Source organism: Acipenser ruthenus, chromosome 9 (assembly GCF_902713425.1).
Source record: "Acipenser ruthenus chromosome 9, fAciRut3.2 maternal haplotype, whole genome shotgun sequence".
Classification (NCBI taxonomy): Eukaryota; Metazoa; Chordata; class Actinopteri; order Acipenseriformes; family Acipenseridae; genus Acipenser; species Acipenser ruthenus.
The window spans coordinates 33,294,330-33,313,114 of NC_081197.1; the positions used below are offsets into that span (position 1 = coordinate 33,294,330).

General features: G+C 38.9%; 1 protein-coding gene across 8 annotated transcripts in view; it reads left to right on the forward strand.

Annotated features, from left to right (window-relative positions):
- The window catches only part of LOC117405891 (sentrin-specific protease 7-like), a 50,746-nt gene extending 32,548 nt beyond the window's left edge, over window positions 1–18,198 (forward strand). For 2 of the 8 annotated variants that reach the window (XM_034009374.3, XM_059029852.1), the window contains 11 exons: window positions 112–377; window positions 10,970–11,100; window positions 11,460–11,576; window positions 12,198–12,317; window positions 13,254–13,346; window positions 14,006–14,208; window positions 14,964–15,022; window positions 15,236–15,279; window positions 15,559–15,627; window positions 16,757–16,907; window positions 17,227–18,196. In XM_034009374.3, the coding sequence (XP_033865265.3) occupies window positions 112–377; window positions 10,970–11,100; window positions 11,460–11,576; window positions 12,198–12,317; window positions 13,254–13,346; window positions 14,006–14,208; window positions 14,964–15,022; window positions 15,236–15,279; window positions 15,559–15,627; window positions 16,757–16,907; window positions 17,227–17,358 (1,385 nt within the window). In that variant the 3' untranslated portion in view covers window positions 17,359–18,196. Of the gene's footprint in view, window positions 1–111; window positions 378–10,969; window positions 11,101–11,459; window positions 11,577–12,197; window positions 12,318–12,448; window positions 12,545–13,234; window positions 13,347–14,005; window positions 14,209–14,963; window positions 15,023–15,235; window positions 15,280–15,558; window positions 15,628–16,756; window positions 16,908–17,226 lie in introns of those variants that run through there. The other 6 variants (XM_059029853.1, XM_034009375.3, XM_059029854.1 and 3 more) reach the window with 6 other exon arrangements.
- The last annotated feature ends 587 nt before the right edge of the window (window positions 18,199–18,785 follow it).

The following is an 18,785-nucleotide window of genomic DNA, read 5'->3' on the forward strand; positions in this document are numbered from 1 at the left end:
TTAATTTTGATATACTCTTTCATGATGTCTCAATGATGGCTCAAGTTTTCTATTAACAGCTATGGCAGGAGATTTATGTAACTGACATTTTTTTTTTTTTTTTTTGCACAGCTAAATACAGTGAGTTTCTCTTTGTTGAACTGTGCTCACCCCCTGACGAGCAGCAGCAGCAGTTGCTGAAGAAGCTGATGTGTGAGACGGGCAGGAGAAGTGAGATCCCGAGCCTGTGTGCCGCGGTGCCCTGGGAGGAGGGCCACGCTCTGTTCCAGGGTGTCTCCAGTGACTGCCCCTTCATCTCCTCCTGGTGTCTGAGCCAGGTGCAGGACCAGGAACAGGAGGAGAGTGCCATGACCCCACCCTCCTCAGGCTCTCCACAGGTGAGTTAAACACAGGATTGAGAGGATCAGAGACACATGGCACTGAGTTAAGCACTGAAGATTAGTTCATGTAAAATTGTCCTGGGTGCATCCGGTCCCATACATGGCTTTCTCTGTATTTCTTTCTTTCTTTCTTTATTTCTTAAACAAGCATGTTCGAAACGTTCATCCTCGCTACAGCCATAAATTCAACATGAACATGAAAAAGTAGATCACCATGACCTACATCCACGGTATGCACAGGTAAAAATGTAAGTTTGAAATAGAGACACATGGACAGATCTACAGATACTCTCATGCCTTGTGCATGAGAGTGGTAATAGTAATTGAAATGAACAAAGTTACCAGTTGAAAGCATTTATTATCACTGAAAACTACAAATGAATGGAGGTATTTTGCCTGGTTGTATATACATACATACAAGGTAAGAGCTGTAACTGTTAAGTATGTTTGTACTGTGCCTAGGTGATTGGATTCAGTCGAATTTCAGTTTACAATTGGTTTGGACAGGTCTGGCCATGTGAATGTTTGCATGCACAAAAACGTAGAAAAGACGAAGAAGCTTAATTGGAAGACTTTCATTAGGATTGCCTTTAATAACGCAATTATTTAGGCAATGCAGCTTAGAAATACTTTTGCTTCCTTTTAATTACTCCTGGAATTAGATCTGGATCTCTTCCCAGTCATCTGGAAAACTGTATGGTTTCTGATCTAAAAAAGGAATGCGCTACATCAGCTAGAGAGAAAATAAAGTGCACTGTTTAATCTAATTGAGAGAAAAACAAACTCTCACCAGCTGGCTTAGTGAATTGGGTCAATCCACACTTCTCATTGTTAGTTGGCTAGTTCAGCAAGAAATATGGTTTGTGTTTGTATTAGTGCCTCGTTAAGGGTACCTTTTATCACTGTGTAAGGAACAGCAAAAACAGATTAAATAATTGACAAGTGTCTCAATAAAATGTTAAGTGCGTTGTTTCTCAAGTGCCCTGATTTTAAGAAAAGCATACCTCTGTACTTGTTTTCCCGAAACACCAGCAAATGCTAGTGCATGTTTCGGATTGTACACAGAACTTGATACCTCTTCTGGTATTACTGTCATGTTCACACAGTTATATGTCTTGCTATATGACTTGTCAGCAAGTAATTTTTTTTCCCCCGTTGTTGGTTTTTTTTTTTTTTTTTTTTTTTTTTATAAAGGTTCTGTGAATTATTTTGTTATTTGTATAAACTTTTATTTCAGAGTTCCTGTCATTCCTCGTATGCATTTCCATGTCTTATTTCAAGTGTATTTTTTTATTTTTCTTTATAGTATCCTACTGCTCTGCCACTAGGAGTGAAAAAAATGTTTTTAAAATCGGCACATAGATTTCTATGTAGAGCCTGTTGGGGCTTATGATTGACTGGGACATCCTCCTGCGGCGAATAAAAACTGTATACCACAAACGATCTTTCAGTATCCTATATACTGAAAGATCGTTTGTTATAATATATATATATATATATATATATATATATATATATATATATATATATATTGTGAGCGAGAGTGCTCTATTTTGTAAGACTCTGACTGAATGTGCTATTCTAAAGACTGAGGCGGAAACAGAAATGGCGAACCAATAGGTGAGATTTTATTCACAAAGAAAACAAAAGTAGAGACAAAACTAAATATGAACACCAAAATAAAAACTAACCCAGGTCTGGGCACTAACTCACTTTTTGAGCCCTGATTATTGATTATGGAGTGGCTAATCCACACCATAATAATAAAGAAGAACTGTACACACAAACATAAGGCAATTAAATCCCATAAAGATTTACTTTAAGTCCACTGGTACATGCACCTTTTCTTTTCAGTCTTTTAATTGTCCACACTTGGTACACTTAGTCCAGTAAAAAAAACACAGCATCGCTTTCTTGTTCCCAGGTAACCAAGTTGGCTTGCCAGCAACTCCACCAAGTAAGTACAGGAATATGTATTCAGATTGTAGTGCTTGTACTCACTGATTGTTGTAGCGTTGCAGGTAAGTTTATATCGAGTTTCAAAGCATTGTCTTCAGTATTACTGTTCTGTCCTTTGCGTTGGATTGCGTGCACCAAACGCTTATTTTTTAAACAGCGCACATTGCTGTATTTACGTATTTCACCGTCCTTTGAAGACTGTCCCTTACAGCCTCCGCTCGCTGTGTAACCGTGCCACCGTTCAGTTTAATACTAACAATATTTTCCACTCTTCGGCGTAAACAGGCACGTCCTGCTAGGGTTTTTATAACACTTAAAAAAAAAAAAAACAACCCAACACACCTACTGTCTTTTCTGTGTTGTCCTTTTCTTTTGTTTCCAACCCATATCGTCTTTGCAGGTTATAGATTAATCCAGTCCACTCTCACACTCGTCTCGTTTTTAGATCCCACGTTTTTATAATCCAAGACTCAGGCCTCACTGCCATACCACTCTCTCTCTTGCTACAAAACACTCCCCTTTTTATTACCCAGAATCCCGCCGTTACAGAGCCCCTGAGTTCCAGGAACTAGGGGAATTGTAGTCTTTTAAGCGGCGGACATTTTAAAACAAACAAAAAGAAAATCCTACCTTTTAAAATCTTGTGACAAACAGTACAGTTATCGCTGTCCTTTAAATAGAAATCCCCACTATTTCTCGAGACTAACACCCGATAACCATCTATTTATCACATATCCTTTTCCCCAGCTCAAACCCCCACCCCTACTTCCGATGCATCCGTCTGTAGAATAAAAGGTTTTGTGAAATCTGGAACTTTTAACACAGGACCACTACACAACAGTTCCTTCACCCGATTAAAAGATTTTTCTGTCTCCACAGTCCACTTTACCTTATTTGGTGCTGATTTTTTAATTAAATCTGTCAGTGGAGCTGTGATGGATGAAAAGTCCTGTACGAACCGACGGTAATACCCAGCTAAGCCTAGAAATGCCCTAACCTGTTTTTTATTTTGCGGAACTGGCCATTTTTTGATAGCTTCCACCTTGCTAACTTTACTATACCCCAACCCACAATATACCCCAAATATTTGGTCTCGGACAAACCAAAAAAACATTTATCTGGATTAGCTGCTAGTGAAGCTTCTCTTTGTACAACTGCTCTCTTTGTACAAAGACTTTGTACAACTGCTTGTACCCTAGCCAAATGTTCCTCCCATGTCTCTGAGAAAATCACAATGTCATCTATGTATGCTGATGCATACTTTACATGGGGCCTCAGTATTTTGTCCATTAATCTTTGGAGCGATGCTGGAGCTCCATGTAGGCCAAAGGGCATTACTTTATATTGAAACAGACCCCGGGGTGTTGAAAATGCAGTTTTCTCCTTAGACTCCTGGCTTAATGGAATTTGCCAATAACCTTTAGTTAAGTCTAGTGTTGTTAGATATTTAGCTTTACCCAGCCTCTCAATTAATTCATCCACCCTTGGCATTGGATATGCCTCAAACTTTGATACATTATTTAACTGCCTGAAATCGTTGCAAAACCTCCAAGTGCCGTTAGGTTTCGCCACCATAACAATTGGACTATTCCATGGGCTGGTGGATTCCTCAATTACATCTAACTTTAACATAGTTTCTATTTCTTTGTGTACATCGATCAGTTTAGCCTCAGGTATACGATATGGCCTTACTTTTACTCTTACTCCAGGGGGTGTGATTATTTCATGCTGGGTGGCGGTCGTTCTTCCTGGCAACTGGGAAAACACATCTTGATTTCTTTTAACTAGCTCTTTCACTTCTTTCATTTGCTCCAACGACAATTCTGCACCCATATTTACAGGTGTCTTATTTATTTTACTGGCGTGTATAGTCAATACTTCACGGTCTACCCATGGTTTTAACAAATTGATGTGGTACAATTGTTCTGGCTTATGTTTATTGGGTTGACTTATCCTATAATTCACTGGCCCTACGGCTTCAATGACCTCATACGGCCCTTGCCAGTGGGTAAACAATTTGCTATCTGGGGTGGGAACTAAAACCATGACTATCACCCGGATTGAAAGAGCGTGGCTTCGCCGTTTTGTTATAATTAGTAGCTTGTCTCGTTTGCGCCTGTCTCAGATGTTCCTGTACAATGGGGGTTACTTTTTCAATACGATCTTGTAATTTTATAACGTAATCAACTACATTTTTCCCTTTAGATTTTTGCTCTTCCCAGGTTTCTTTTGCGATATCAAGTATACCTCTTGGTTGTCTCCCATATAAAAGTTTGAATGGTGAAAACCTGGTCGATGATTGTGGGACTTCCCTTATGGCAAACATGAGATATGGTAGCAATAGATCCCAATCCTTACCGTCATGACTAATTACTTTTCTTAACATTGATTTTAGCGTTTTATTAAATCGTTCGACTAATCCGTCCGTTTGTGGATGGTAAATCGAGGTACGTATGGGTTTTATATGCAGCGTGCTACATAATTCTTTCATTAACTGATTAATAAATGGTGTGTCCTGGTCTGTTAATATTTCCTTTGGAATCCCCACCCTTGTAAATACCTGTACCAGTTCTTTAGCAATAGTTTTAGATGCAATATTTCTTAAAGGAATAGCTTCTGGATAACGTGTGGCATAGTCCATAATTACCAGAATATATTCGTGCCCTCGAGCCGATTTGCTCAAGGACCCTACAGGATCCATAGCGATCCGTTCAAATGGGATGTCGATTTTGGGCGTAGACTCTAGGGGCGCTCTTAAATGTGGTCGGGGACTTGCCTTCTGGCATTTTGGGCAAGATTTGCAAAACTGTTCTACGTCCTTTCGGATCCCTAACCAATAAAATCTTTGTACGATGCGCTGAAGTGTCTTCTCCCCCCCTAAATGAGCTCAGAATAAATGGTTGTGTGCTAATCTCAAAACTGAATTCCTAAACTGGCGTGGTACCAGTAATTGTTCTACCGGGTTTTCATTAATAATCGTATTTCTGTAAAGTAAATCATTTTTACTACAAAGTGTTCCTGTGGATTAATGATTGCATTTTCCACCGGTGTTTCATTTACTGATACCACTTGTCGTTTTACATTGACTAATGTCGGGTCATTTTCTTGTGCCCGAGCAAACTGGTCGCTGTCAGGAGAAAAGGATTCATCCCAGTTACCTGCTTCTTCCTCTGTTTCTATCAATGATACTGGTGCTCTTGTTTCTGCTAATATGTTGTCTAAGGTGCACTGTGTTGCCACCCCTTTCCCGACTCGTTTTGTACTCTGTGTGACTAATACGTGCGTGACTGGAGCCCCTCTCCTTTTCTCTCTTTGACGCTGCTTTCTAGTTTTTAATATTTTTCGGGTAAAACTTTCCTCAAAAAAACACTCTGTATTGGCAAAGGGGAACAGTTTTACTACATTTTCTGGAGATTCTATGTCCCTCTCTTGTTTTATTTCGGGATTAACCAATTCCCCGTTTAATTGCACCAAGTCTTCAAACCCTGGAAAATCTCTACCAAGAATTACTGGGTGAGGCAACCTGGGGATTACCCCTACTCTCATCTCTTGTTTTACTTCCCCACAAGCTACGATAACCTGAGTAGTAGGGTAATATTTTACATCCCCATGGATGCAAATAACTCCGGTTTTTAGATTCTTAGTCAATAGGCAGGTGTCTACAAACTCAGGAGACACCAAGGTAATTGCACTACCTGAATCCACAAGGGCGTTAGTTGTGTTCCTGTTAACCATTACAGTGACTAAAAAAGGATACTTCCCTTGGGGTGAGCTAGCCACAATAATACTTCCACAAAAATTATCATTAACATTGCATTGCATTGGTTCCTCACTCTCAGTGCAATTCTTTGCAATATGTCCTAATTTTTGACATTTGTAACACCTGTAATTACTATGGTCAAATCGATACATTCCACTATTTCCCTGGTACCCACTCCCAAAGTCATTGTCTCTGTATTGTCCCTTCACAGCCTGTGACCGCTCCTTTACTCGCTTAAAGCCCTCTGCCTTACCCAGTCTTGGGCTGCTGCGTTGTCTCCATCCTGGGTTGGTAGAGGGTTGCCGAGCCAAATCCTCTGCGGCGAGTTGTCGTTCCACCAAAGCGACATTCGTCAATAGTGGAGGGGTCTCCCTGTCCCACCCATTTTCGCAGGGTTGTAGGCAGTGACCGTAGATAACGATCCATCACTAGTATCTCTATTATCCGGGATGCAGTGTTGACTTCTGGCTTTAACCACCTGTTGGCCAGATGGATCAAATCGAACATTTGAGATCGAGGGCCCGTACCACTGCTGTAGTTCCACACATGATATCTCTGGGCTCTCAAGGCTGCTGTGACCCCTGCTCGAGCCAGGATCTCTGATTTTAATAGTTGTCTGCGTCACTTTGCTTTAGGTCATAATAGGCTTTCTGTGCCTCGCCTATCAAGAAGGGCGCCAGTATCCCAGCCCACTTGACTTGGCCCACCCTTCTCTAGCTGCAGTCCTCTCAAATGCCAGGAGGAACTCCTCAATATCATCTTCCTCTGTCATTTTCTGGATCACGTGTGGATCGAATTGGCACACTGCTGAGTGGCTGTTGGCTCCCCTGGGCCAAGTGCTGCATTGTGGCAGTTCGCTCCTGCCGAGCTTCATTCAACTGCTCCTGTATCAGTTGGTTGCTTTGTTGTGCGTCTGCGCCAACATCTTGAGTACCTCAGTCAAATCCGCCATTTTTCAGTTACTCAATCTTTATAGCACTGGGAGTCTTGGTGGATATGATGACTTAATGTTCAGTCAGAAATCCCACTCTGACACCAAATGTGAGCGAGAGTGCTCTATTTTGTAAGACTCTGACTGAATGTGCTATTCTAAAGACTGAGGCGGAAACAGAAATGGCGAACCAATAGGTGAGATTTTATTCACAAAGAAAACAAAAGTAGAGACAAAACTAAATATGAACACCAAAATAAAAACTAACCCAGGTCTGGGCACTAACTCACTTTTTGAGCCCTGACTATTGATTATGGAGTGGCCAATCCACACCATAATAATAAAGAAGAACTGTACACACAAACATAAGGCAATTAAATCCCATAAAGATTTACTTTAAGTCCACTGGTACATGCACCTTTTCTTTTCAGTCTTTTAATTGTCCACACTTGGTACACTTAGTCCAGTAAAAAAAACACAGCATCGCTTTCTTGTTCCCGGGTAACCAAGTTGGTTTGCCAGCAACTCTACCAAGTAAGTACAGGAATATGTATTCAGATTGTAGTGCTTGTACTCACTGATTGTTGTAGCGTTGCAGGTAAGTTTATATCCAGTTTCAAAGCATTGTCTTCAGTATTACTGTTCTGTCCTTTGCGTTGGATTGCGTGCACCAAACGCTTATTTTTTAAACAGCGCACATTGCTGTATTTACGTATTTCACCGTCCTTTGAAGACTGCCCCTTACAGCCTCCGCTCGCTGTGTAACCGTGCCACCGTTCAGTTTAATACTAACAATATTTTCCACTCTTCGGCGTAAACAGGCACGTCCTGCTAGAGTTTTTATAACACTTAAAAAAAAAAAAAAAACCCAACACACCTACTGTCTCTTCTGTGTTGTCCTTTTCTTTTGTTTCCTACCCGTATCGTCTTTGCAGGTTATAGATTAATCCAGTCCACTCTCACACTTGTCTCGTTTTTAGATCCCACGTTTTTATAATCCAAGACTCAGGCCTCACTGCCATACCACTCTCTCTCTTGCTACAAAACACTCCCCTTTTTATTACCCAGAATCCCGCCGTTACAGATCCCCTGAGTTCCAGGAACTAGGGGAATTGTAGTCTTTTAAGCGGCGGCCATTTTAAAACAAACAAAAAGAAAATCCTACCTTTTAAAATCTTGTGACAAACAGTACAGTTATCGCTGTCCTTTAAATAGAAATCCTCACTATTTCTATCGGGACTAACACCCGATAACTATCTATTTATCACTATATATATATATATATATATATATATATATATATATATATATATTCAGTGCCGTGAAAGTATTTGCCCCCTGTCTGACTTTCTGCATTTTTTTGACACTGAATGTTATCAGATCTTCAACCAAAACCTAATATTAGATAAAAGGGACCCTGAGTGAACAAATAACACAACAATTTGATACATATTTCATTTATTTATTAAAGTTATGCAAACACCCAATTCCCCCGTGTGAAAAAGTAATCACCCCCTTAGACTCAATAACTGGTTACGCCACCTTTAGCAGCAATAACTGCAACCAAACGCTTCCTGTAGTTATTGATTAGACTCTCACAGCGCCGTGGGGGAATTTTGGCCCACTCCTCCATGCAGAACTGCTTCAACTCAGTGACATTTGTGGGTTTTCGAGTATGAACTGCTCGTTTCAGGTCCTGCCACAACATCTCAATGGGGTTTAGGTCTGGACTTTGACTAGGCCATTCCAAAACTTTACATTTCTTGTTCTTCAGCCATTCTGATGTAGACTTGCTTGTGTGTTTCGGATCATTGTCTTGCTGCATGACCCAGCTGCGCTTCAGCTTCAGCTCAAGGACGGATGGCCTGACATTCTCCTGTAGAATTTTCTGATACAGAGCAGAATTCATGGTTCCTTCAATGATGGCAAGGCGTCCCCAAACCATGACACTACCACCACCATGCTTGACCGTTGGTATGAGGTTCTTACTGTGGAATGCAGTGTTTGGTTTTCGCCAGACATAACGGGGCCCATGTCGGCCAAAAATGTCCACTTTTGACTCATCTGTCCATAGAACATTGTTCCAGAACTCTTGAGGATCATTCAGGTGCTTTTTGGCAAACTTGAGACAAGCATTCATGTCCTTACTCTTGGAGGGATTTTGGCAGGACGGCCACTCCTTGGAAGATTCACTACTGTCCCAAACTTTCTCCATTTGGACAATATGGCTCTGACTATGGTTCGGTGGAGCCCCAGAGCCTTAGAAATGGCTTTGTAACCCTTTCCAGACTGATAGGCATGAACAACTTTTTTTCCGGAGGTCTTCTGGAATTTCTTTTGTTCGTGGCATGATGTGCCTCTAGATCCTGTTTGCTGACAACTTCACTCTGATGGTAAGGGTCAAAGTTAGTCAGATTTATATTGGGCAGGGCTGGCCCAAATCAGGCCTGGTTGTTAACCAAAGTATTCAAACAGCTGACCCTAATTATCCTTTTAATTGGGTTGAGTTAACGGGGGGGGGGGGGGGGGGGCAATAACTTTTTCACACCTGAAGATTGCATGTTTGATTACCTTGCACACCAAACAAATGAAAGAAGCACCAAACTTTGGTGTCATTTTTTCTCTCACTACCTCTATATACGACTACAACCCACAAAAAAATCTGACCAAATACAATGTGCAAAAATGCAGAAAATCAGACAGGGGGCAAATACTTTTTCACGGCACTGTATATAAATATATAAATGTATATAAATAAAGACGGCAACTCCCATCAACAAAATCAGGTCCATAGCAGGTATTTAATAAAACAAACTTTATTCTTGCATTAACATATCAAAATAGTGTTTGCTAACGCGTTTTGACAAAACATGTCTTGATCAGAGCAGTTAAAAAGGTGCATCTCTGGCAACAATGGTTAATCATTGGTAATTAAACACACAGTTTTAGTAAGTTTACTTAAATAAATATTCAATGATCATCAATTAAAGTATGTAGTACAACAGAATGACATCATTAGTATTTTACATCTTACTTGAATAAGTTCTACATGTTCATGTAGTTCACATGTACAATCAATATATTAGATTCCCAGTTCATTTACAAATATCTCATTTAATATAAATCTGGTTACAATCAATAAACATACTTAATAAACAATCATCAAAGTGCAACAGAGTGATATCGTCAATTAATCACATATAACGTTCATATATTGCTATAGGTTAGACCCTTAGTTTTATAGGTATAGATTATCTTGTATTTTTTTAATATTCATCTGGATCACTCATTCAAAATGTAACATCATATATAATTTTCACAGATTACATAAACTATTTACATGATCAAGATATAACAAAGTTAACCACATCTGTATTGTACTGTGTATGACCATTGTACATTGGAAAGAAAAAGGCAATGTTGCGATGTTAAACACATTTTTTCAAGCAAGTATCCACAAATCTGTGTTTAATTACCAATGATTAATCATTGTTGCCAGGTGCGGTATGTATAATATGCTCGAGATGCACTTTTTTAACATTTGCTCTGATGAAGACATGCTTTTGTCGAAACGCGTTTGCAAACCAAACACTATTTTGATGTGTTAATGTAAGAATAAAGTTTTGTTTTATTAAATGTTTGTAAATATTAAAATGGGCACACAAGTGCTATAAAACACTTTAAATCTTGTGTCTGGGTCTATTTTAAAGGGGCTACGAACCTTAAAATATTTCACAAGATATAGATCTCTCTCTCTCTCTCTCTCTGTTGCTAAAATGGTCTTGTAATTCTAAACAGAGAACAGTGTAATCAAAGGGCATTAAGTACTATTTACCATTAAGTGCCATTGTTAAAAGGTCTAACCAGTTGAAACTAAAGCCTGTCAAATTACAGATGAAATGCTCTTGAAATGTTCTTGAAAACATGCACTTCTTACAGAAGGAATGGACTCGGCCCGAACCCAGCTACACTCTCTGTCACCGGAGAACGAAGGATACCTACTCTGTTTCAGTTGGTTTGAGACCAAGCAAGTGTTGGAAGGAACACAAGTACACAGGACCATTGACAAAGTTAGTGCTTAACATGGCTCTGTGTTTATTCTTTACAATAAATATATAGGAGATCTGTTGTTTTTGCAAAAAAGCAGGAAAGTAAAATTTATCTTAATCTCTCTCATTTCTAGAAAATCTATGAAACCTGAAAACTGTTTTGCTACATAGTAAAGGTTATGTTGAGAGCCTGTCCATGCAATGTGGATGCATAATACTGATTGTATTTACTTGTTTAAATAAGCACACACAATCTGTAAAGTTTAAGTGTAGGAGCCAGTTGGCAGGTCCCCAGGAGTTTGTGGCCACTTCCTAGATAATCAGTAAACAGAATCAGTCCTAGATGATATAGATTTTTTGTCTATTTATCTCTTTCACAGACTAATTGTGTTCCCTCCCCCTCCTACCAAAGGAGGGATTGCAGTCACCATTGAGGATGTGGAGTGCCTTGACAATGGACAGTTTCTCAATGACGTCATCATTGATTTCTATCTGAAGTAAATATATGCCTTTTTACTTAATGCAAGATTGAGTTATGTATGTGTTTCTGTGTGTTACCAATCAGAATGAATGGCTGTGTGTATGAAAAGGTGGTTGGTGTAGGTTAGACTGAATTCAAGTGATCTGCAAAAAATACAGCGGTGCCCATGTCAATATTCATAATCAATATTTCAATATTCTCTGAAATGTGGAATTTGATTAAGGGGCAAATGCACCAACATAAATAAAGAATAAATAAAACTCAGTTTAGTACTAATCTGGGGTTATGCACCACAAAACTGGGATTAGTAAATCGTGGATTAAGCAGGTAATCCTAGATTTCTGATTAGCAATCAGCATTCAAGCATAAGAAAACATGAAATTCTATTAATTTTACTCATTAAATACTATTTCTTTGCTCAGATGATGTTTAAATGAATTATCAAAAAGCGACAATAGGCCCCCCATGGGGGTGGGGGTGGGGGTTGGTTGACATCTCGTTTTTTTTCCTCCTTAGTCCCCCTTATCCTGTACTATCAGTTTTGAATCCAATTGACGACCATTACGGGGAGGGAGATGAGGAGTATTTCCAGTTGTAATATTGCTGTTTTTCTTGCTGTTTTTCTTGCTTTGGACAGGTATTTAATGATTGGAAAAGTGCCAAATAATGTTGCTGAGCGCACACACATCTTCAGCAGCTTCTTCTACAAGCAACTGACCAGGAAAGACACCCCAAAAGAGGGGGCAGCAAACATCTCGTAAGAAACTGTCAATTGTAGTTTTCCACACACATTTAGATGACAAAAAACACAGAATTAGGGGGGACTTCACTGAAGTTTGTAAAATCTTAAAAGGAGTTGACATAGTTACGCCTAACCATTACTTTAAGTGTCGTACAGAGACCAGGACCTGAGACGACGGTTGGAAATAAAGTGGAGATAGACTTGGGATAGAGGGAAGGAGACACTTCTTTACTCGGAGCGGGGTGAGAGTATGGAATGGGTTACTGAGTCCTGTTGTTAAGATAGAATCAAAGTTTTGAGATCAATTAGCTACTAGGAACTGGATGCATTTTCTTTTGTTCTTTATATATTGCCGCCTCATTGCTGGGCTTTGCACAAACATTTTGGAAAATATTTTTTGATTAATTTTCTTCTCCCGAGTCCATTCTTTTTTTAATTAAAGTAACAATAACAAATGTAATAAAACAGGATGTTTGCATCAAAGAGCTGTGCTCCAGAATTAAAAACAAAAACAAAACAAAAAAAAAACCCCCAGCAAACAGAAAGAGCCCAATGGTGAATGAGAAGGTCATTGTTGTGTTATGTTGCAGCAGGATTGATTGCTATCTGTTTCCTGGTTTTCGTGACGTCCCATCACAGAATTGAAGTATTGCATGTAACTATTCACATTTCTGCACAACAGGGAGTATGGGAGTGAAAATATTTGTCCTTTTAGTCGGCACACAGATATTCTTTATTACCAGGGCTTTGTAAAATCTGTGTCTAACGCAGTTTCAGTGCACTTTGAGGTTTTAAAGGGGAATTTCAGCTTTACAATATACAGTAGATCATCTTTGTTAACAGTTAATAATCTTGTATTTAATTGCATAGTCCCAGTGGAAACACTAATTGCCACAATACAAAATTCAAAATGAAATATATGTTTTGGTAAGAGATACCATGTGGTTACAGAGCTCAGCACAGGAGACACCAAAGAGTGAAAACCTGGACTCGGCATATAGATATCTTTGACAAGGATTTCATCTTTGTACCAGTTAATCAGGAGTAAGTATTTCTTAATTTTAATAGTTAAACATTGAATATAAGAGAGAGGTTTGCACACACAATGTATTGCACTTAAAAGTATTTCCATGCAGGTCTGATGAACCAGTGCATGTACATTTACTCGGAGATGGTTCATTCACTGCCCAAAAATGTAGAGAATCGAAGTAGAATTAGAAAATCACCTACTCCGCACTGTGCTTGTATAAGTTGTGTGAAACTATAAAGCAACAAGTGTCCATCAAAATAGTCTCTCATGTGTTCCTGGAATGACATTTGCAGTAATTTACCACCGGAAAGCACAGCTCTGGTGGCAAGCTGGTATTTATGGATCAAGCCTGCAGATGTGTGTAACAGGCGTGCTACTGTGACCTTCAACACTGGACATGACACACCTGTTTCCACAAGAACAATGTCCCTGGGGCTACACTTTGTGGGCTTAGGGTAGCAAGGCACTCATTTTTTGCCCAGTCCATACATGCTGTGGGTACTGTATGCTGTATTCGTATAATTTCTGTGCATTTTACTAAGCCAAAATAAAACTTTTAATATGGAAGAATCAGAGATAGGTGTGATAGTTTGTGAGCAGATGGAGATATTAAAAAGAGACATTTGAAGAGAAAATTCCTGCTGCTTAATAATATTTCTTTAATTTCTCAAAGGGCACATTGGTACCTGGTTGTAATTTGTTTTCCTGGGATGGAGGAACCAAAGTATGAGGACAGAAGCAACCAGTGCCCCAGGAAGAATGGAGAGAGGAGCAGTTCAGAGGAAGAGGAGGGTACGGCTGCTGGAGGAAAAGCATTAAATGGATTAATGAAGGGGACATGTGAAAAAAGTAGCAGCAGTAACCAAGAGAAAGCAGGTGTGGACAATTTCAACTTGCAAAAGAAAAATGGCCTAGGTCATTACTCTGTCGTTCTCAAGCAGTGTGAGAGTCTGGGGTCATATTCGTAAAGTATTAACATGCTGGTAAATGACTGTCCCACTGATGCTGCATGAATAGAGCTGCTGCATTTCGTATGAATCTTGCCTCTGTATGTTGTGAAGTTCCTTGAAAGCTGAGTTTATTTTTGTATGCAGTACATTTTCTCTTGAGAAAAAAACACAGCATATATGAAATATAGCATGGCTCTCCTAAGCTTTTGCTCCTGTCCAAAAATTGCACCCTGGATTCTGAAATACATTTTGGCTACACTGGTATAGTAAATTGTGAGCCTCTGTTTTGGGATATATGTGGTTTGGACTGAGTTCACAAAGCTGTTTGTTTATATTTCTAATAACTTATTTATTGGTTACTGTTACTTATTTGAGCATGCTTTGTGATGCTGTGTGTTAAGACATTGCAGTACACCACCACAGAAGAGAAAACAATTCAGAGCATTGAGTCCATTTCTTTAATATTAAATGTGTATGCTTTACAGAAATAAATACCGTGAAGTTTAAGTTAACTGGGCACAAAGAGACCGATTTGTGGCTGCTTATTCAAGGTGTTCCTGTCATTCATTTGTGTTTTTAACAGAAAATAATTTGTTCCTCGTGGTTGGAGCGAGTGACAGCTTAACTCATAATATATATTTATCAGTATTTGTGTAAAACATTATTTTTTTTCTTTTAAAGGTAGTACAGAATTTCCCAAAGCTGCATCATCAAGCGTGAATAAATTACAGGATTTACCGGTGAATATAAACTTATTTTTTAATAAGTTTTCTATTGTAACATCACCAATGGCTCTTGAAGGTTGCCCTGCATGATTATAGTTGCATATTTTAGTAGATTTAATGTAACTAAAAGATTATCGAAATATACATACATACATTTTATGTGTATGTCTATGTATAACGTATGCATGCTTGCACTGATTTTTTTTTTTTTTATGTCATTGTTTGTAGGAATGTACAGAAAAATACTGTCGAAGAGCAAAGGTTTATAAAAGGTGAGCAAATCAAACCATCAGTTTTTACAATGTATATAGTAATGTAGGTATAATGGAAAATGCATAATCAGCATGCGTTGTGGGATAGGTTGCAGAACTTCTTAGACCCTCTACTCAACATTAAATGCTGCATAGGGGCCCTCCTAAGGAGGTAAACTGTTACACAAAACCCTAAAACATTTATTTTGGCTGGCCTTTACATATTTGCTCAAGCAAATTTATTTTACTGTTGACTCATAACTGTAAAAACACTCCACCGTGTACTTTTTTTCCCTCCAGGCCCTGTATTCTCATAATGGATTCTCTGAAAGTTTCATCACATGAGCGCACAGTCAAACAATTAAGAGAGTAAGTATGAAATCCTTGGTGGTCCCCAAGTGGCTCACCTGGTAAAAGCACAGCCGCATGGTGTGCAGGGTGAGTCATACTGTCAGGGGAACGCAGGTTCGGGTCCTGGCTGTGCGATAGTCGTCGGTCTTCTCTGGGGATTCTGAAGGGAGCATCGCATTGGCTCTGGTGCTCCCGTTGGTTAGGAAAAAATAATTGGACATTCCAAATTGGGGAGAAAATGTGTCATTGCCTTACATAATATATCCCTGACTACATGGATATAAATAAGACCCCCATTGCATAGCAGTTTGATCCGTTCCTGGTTTAATAGGACACCTGAGCTTGTTACCTATAAACTGACTAATCCGGCTCGTCGTGAAACCAATATGAACTAGGAGTCTTATTTCCATCTCTGGACTGTATTTTGCTTGCATGGGATAATAATGAGTTCTGTGTGTTTTAACCCTTTACAGTCCATTTATTAAGTGCGTGTCAGGTGCGTCAGGTCCAATTTATTATCACGCGCAGTTAATTTTAGACATGCTGTTTTAAAAGTACTTTTTTTCCACAGTCAAATGGGTTTAAAAGGCCCTGCATATCAACAAAGCACTCACTAGGCATCTCCAGCCCCGCCCCACCCGTTCGTTCGCTATAGCTTTCACATGTGCTAAAAAACAAATAATAATAATAATAATAATAGTCGTACATACCAATCAATCATCTCCTGATCACTCGTTTTATCACCAAACGCCTCAATAATGCGAACCAAGTCATTATTTTATTACTATAACATCTCAAAAAAGCTCCGCAAATGTCCGTGATATTCTCTGAGCACTGATGCAGTAGCAGCCAGCTTGTTTCCTTATGGCTGCCGTTATCTGATGCCAGGGGAAAGAATGACTAATCATGAGAGGCGCCCATTTTTTTTTTTTTTCAGCTTGTCTCGGCTCCTGTCGCTCCCACTCGGCCATTGAATGGTTTTCTCGGCTTTTTCTGGAGAAAAAACGACTAGAAACCCGTTTTTTGCGTTTTTTTGATGATGTCGGACAGGGTCCGACATTGGACCGGATAGGAATAATTGCAATGTCGGACCAGGTCCAACATAGGATCGCAAAGGGTTAAATCAATGCCACCTTCCTTCTGGTAGGTACCTGCAGGTGGAATGGGATGTCAAGATGGGGACGCCCAGGAGTTTCACATCAGACCAGATGACAGGATCAAACTGCAGAGTACCGTTGCAGGACAACAGCAGTGACTGTGGGATCTATCTACTGCAGTACGTGGAAAGCTTCCTGAAGGTAAAGGCAGCGCTGTGTGTGCTGTGCTGTTTATCTTCTTAGTTACCATGAGTGTGTTGTAAAATCTACTTGATTTTCTAGCTGCATGCTAGTTTTGATCTAACCCCTTTCAGGTTTTCTTAACCAATAACTAAATCAGGACCTCTCATTGTGTCATCCTCTATATCACTAACTATACCACCTATGCCATAATGGATGTAGCAGCGCCATGATTTAAAATGAATCCAGGTACTGGTGTATAATGGTGTATATCATTTTATAGGTAAGGCTGGCTGGAATTCTTTTACAGCTCTTTTGTTGTTTTGCTCTTGTATTCCAGAATCCCGTAGTCCACTTTGAATTTCCAGTTCAGCTAGAAAGGTGGTTTCCCCGACAGGAGGTAAAGAGAAAACGGGACAGGATTAGAGACTTGATTCTGCAGCTGTACAGACAACAGAAGAGCAGCAGCTGATGAACATGGTGGCTGAACCTTTCACAGACACTGCATAGGATTACCAGAACGCTACTTAACAGATTTAATTTTGTGCACAAACTGAATTGTGTATGTAATGGCCTACATTTTTTAAATGTTTTTGTTTTAAATGTCTACCTTTTTATTAATGGTTATTAAAAACAAACAAATAAAAAAAATGTGTACATATAGGTATAAATATTATAAATAAATATTTAGGATATATATCCGAGTTTTTTGTTTTCTTGTGCCTTTTAAGTTTACCAGAAGCTCTTGAATTTGTTTAATGGATCTTGGTGGTATTTCCTACACCTGTCAGTAAAAAGAAGCTTCTAAGTATAAATGGAACTAATTTATTAGGAATGTGTTCCGGGAACCACTAAAGAGTTCTAGTCTGGATTGTTGAGAAGCTAATACGAGACCAGTTCCGTAGCTTGCAAGTGGGACCGGACACCTTCATCACTGACAATGTCATAAATGATCTTAGAAGCATGCAAGTCCCCTTCCATATGAAAACAAGGCCCTCTAACAGGACACACCGATGATATCCTGTACCGTTACTACACACAAAACTGTGTAACTGTAGCTTAACAAATCATTTCAGAAAGCTTACCTGTTTTACACTTCCATCATCTAAAAAGATCTGAAATGTGCAGTTTTAAAATAAACATGTTTTGAAGCACACATGTAATTCATTTTAAGACATGATTATCTCGTACTATTCAAAGTTAAAGGAATCTCTCAGTTGCAATGTCTTATTCTCAGGTTATTTGTTTGCACTTGCACTTCCTGGGTGTAGAGCATTTCTGAAACTATTTTGTTAGCTTTGATTACTTTAACACAAGTTTAATGAGGTAAAAATGGGAGCATATTCAATCACATTCGAAATATATGATGTGCTTTCAAAAAATGTTCCTAAAGGGTATGGGTAACTTTCTAAAAAATTTGATAAGGAACCCATCACTTTAGTAGAGCTCTCAGAATCATGTCTATACCACATTTGCTGTACGTCTGGCAATGGTATGTGTTATGGGTATTTTTAACATACACTTGGGAAATAATACATTTATTATTCTGAGAGCTCTACTGAAGCCATCAGGATGTGATGACAAGAAAAATGTATTAGTTAATAATTCTGGTATGTCCTACCAATATCAAATTGCCCTTGTGATCACAAGGTAAAAGCTGAAATGTGTACAATGTAATGTATTTTATCTATAGACCTTTGTTATATATATATATATATATATATATATATATATATATATATATATATATATATATATATATATATATATATATATATATATATTCTAATACAAATAAAAGGATGGTAGGCTCAGCCTAAAAATCAAATTTCTGCATATACACTATATATAGCACCAAAATATATAGACAATTGAGAAACAGATGTCCCCTCCATTTGA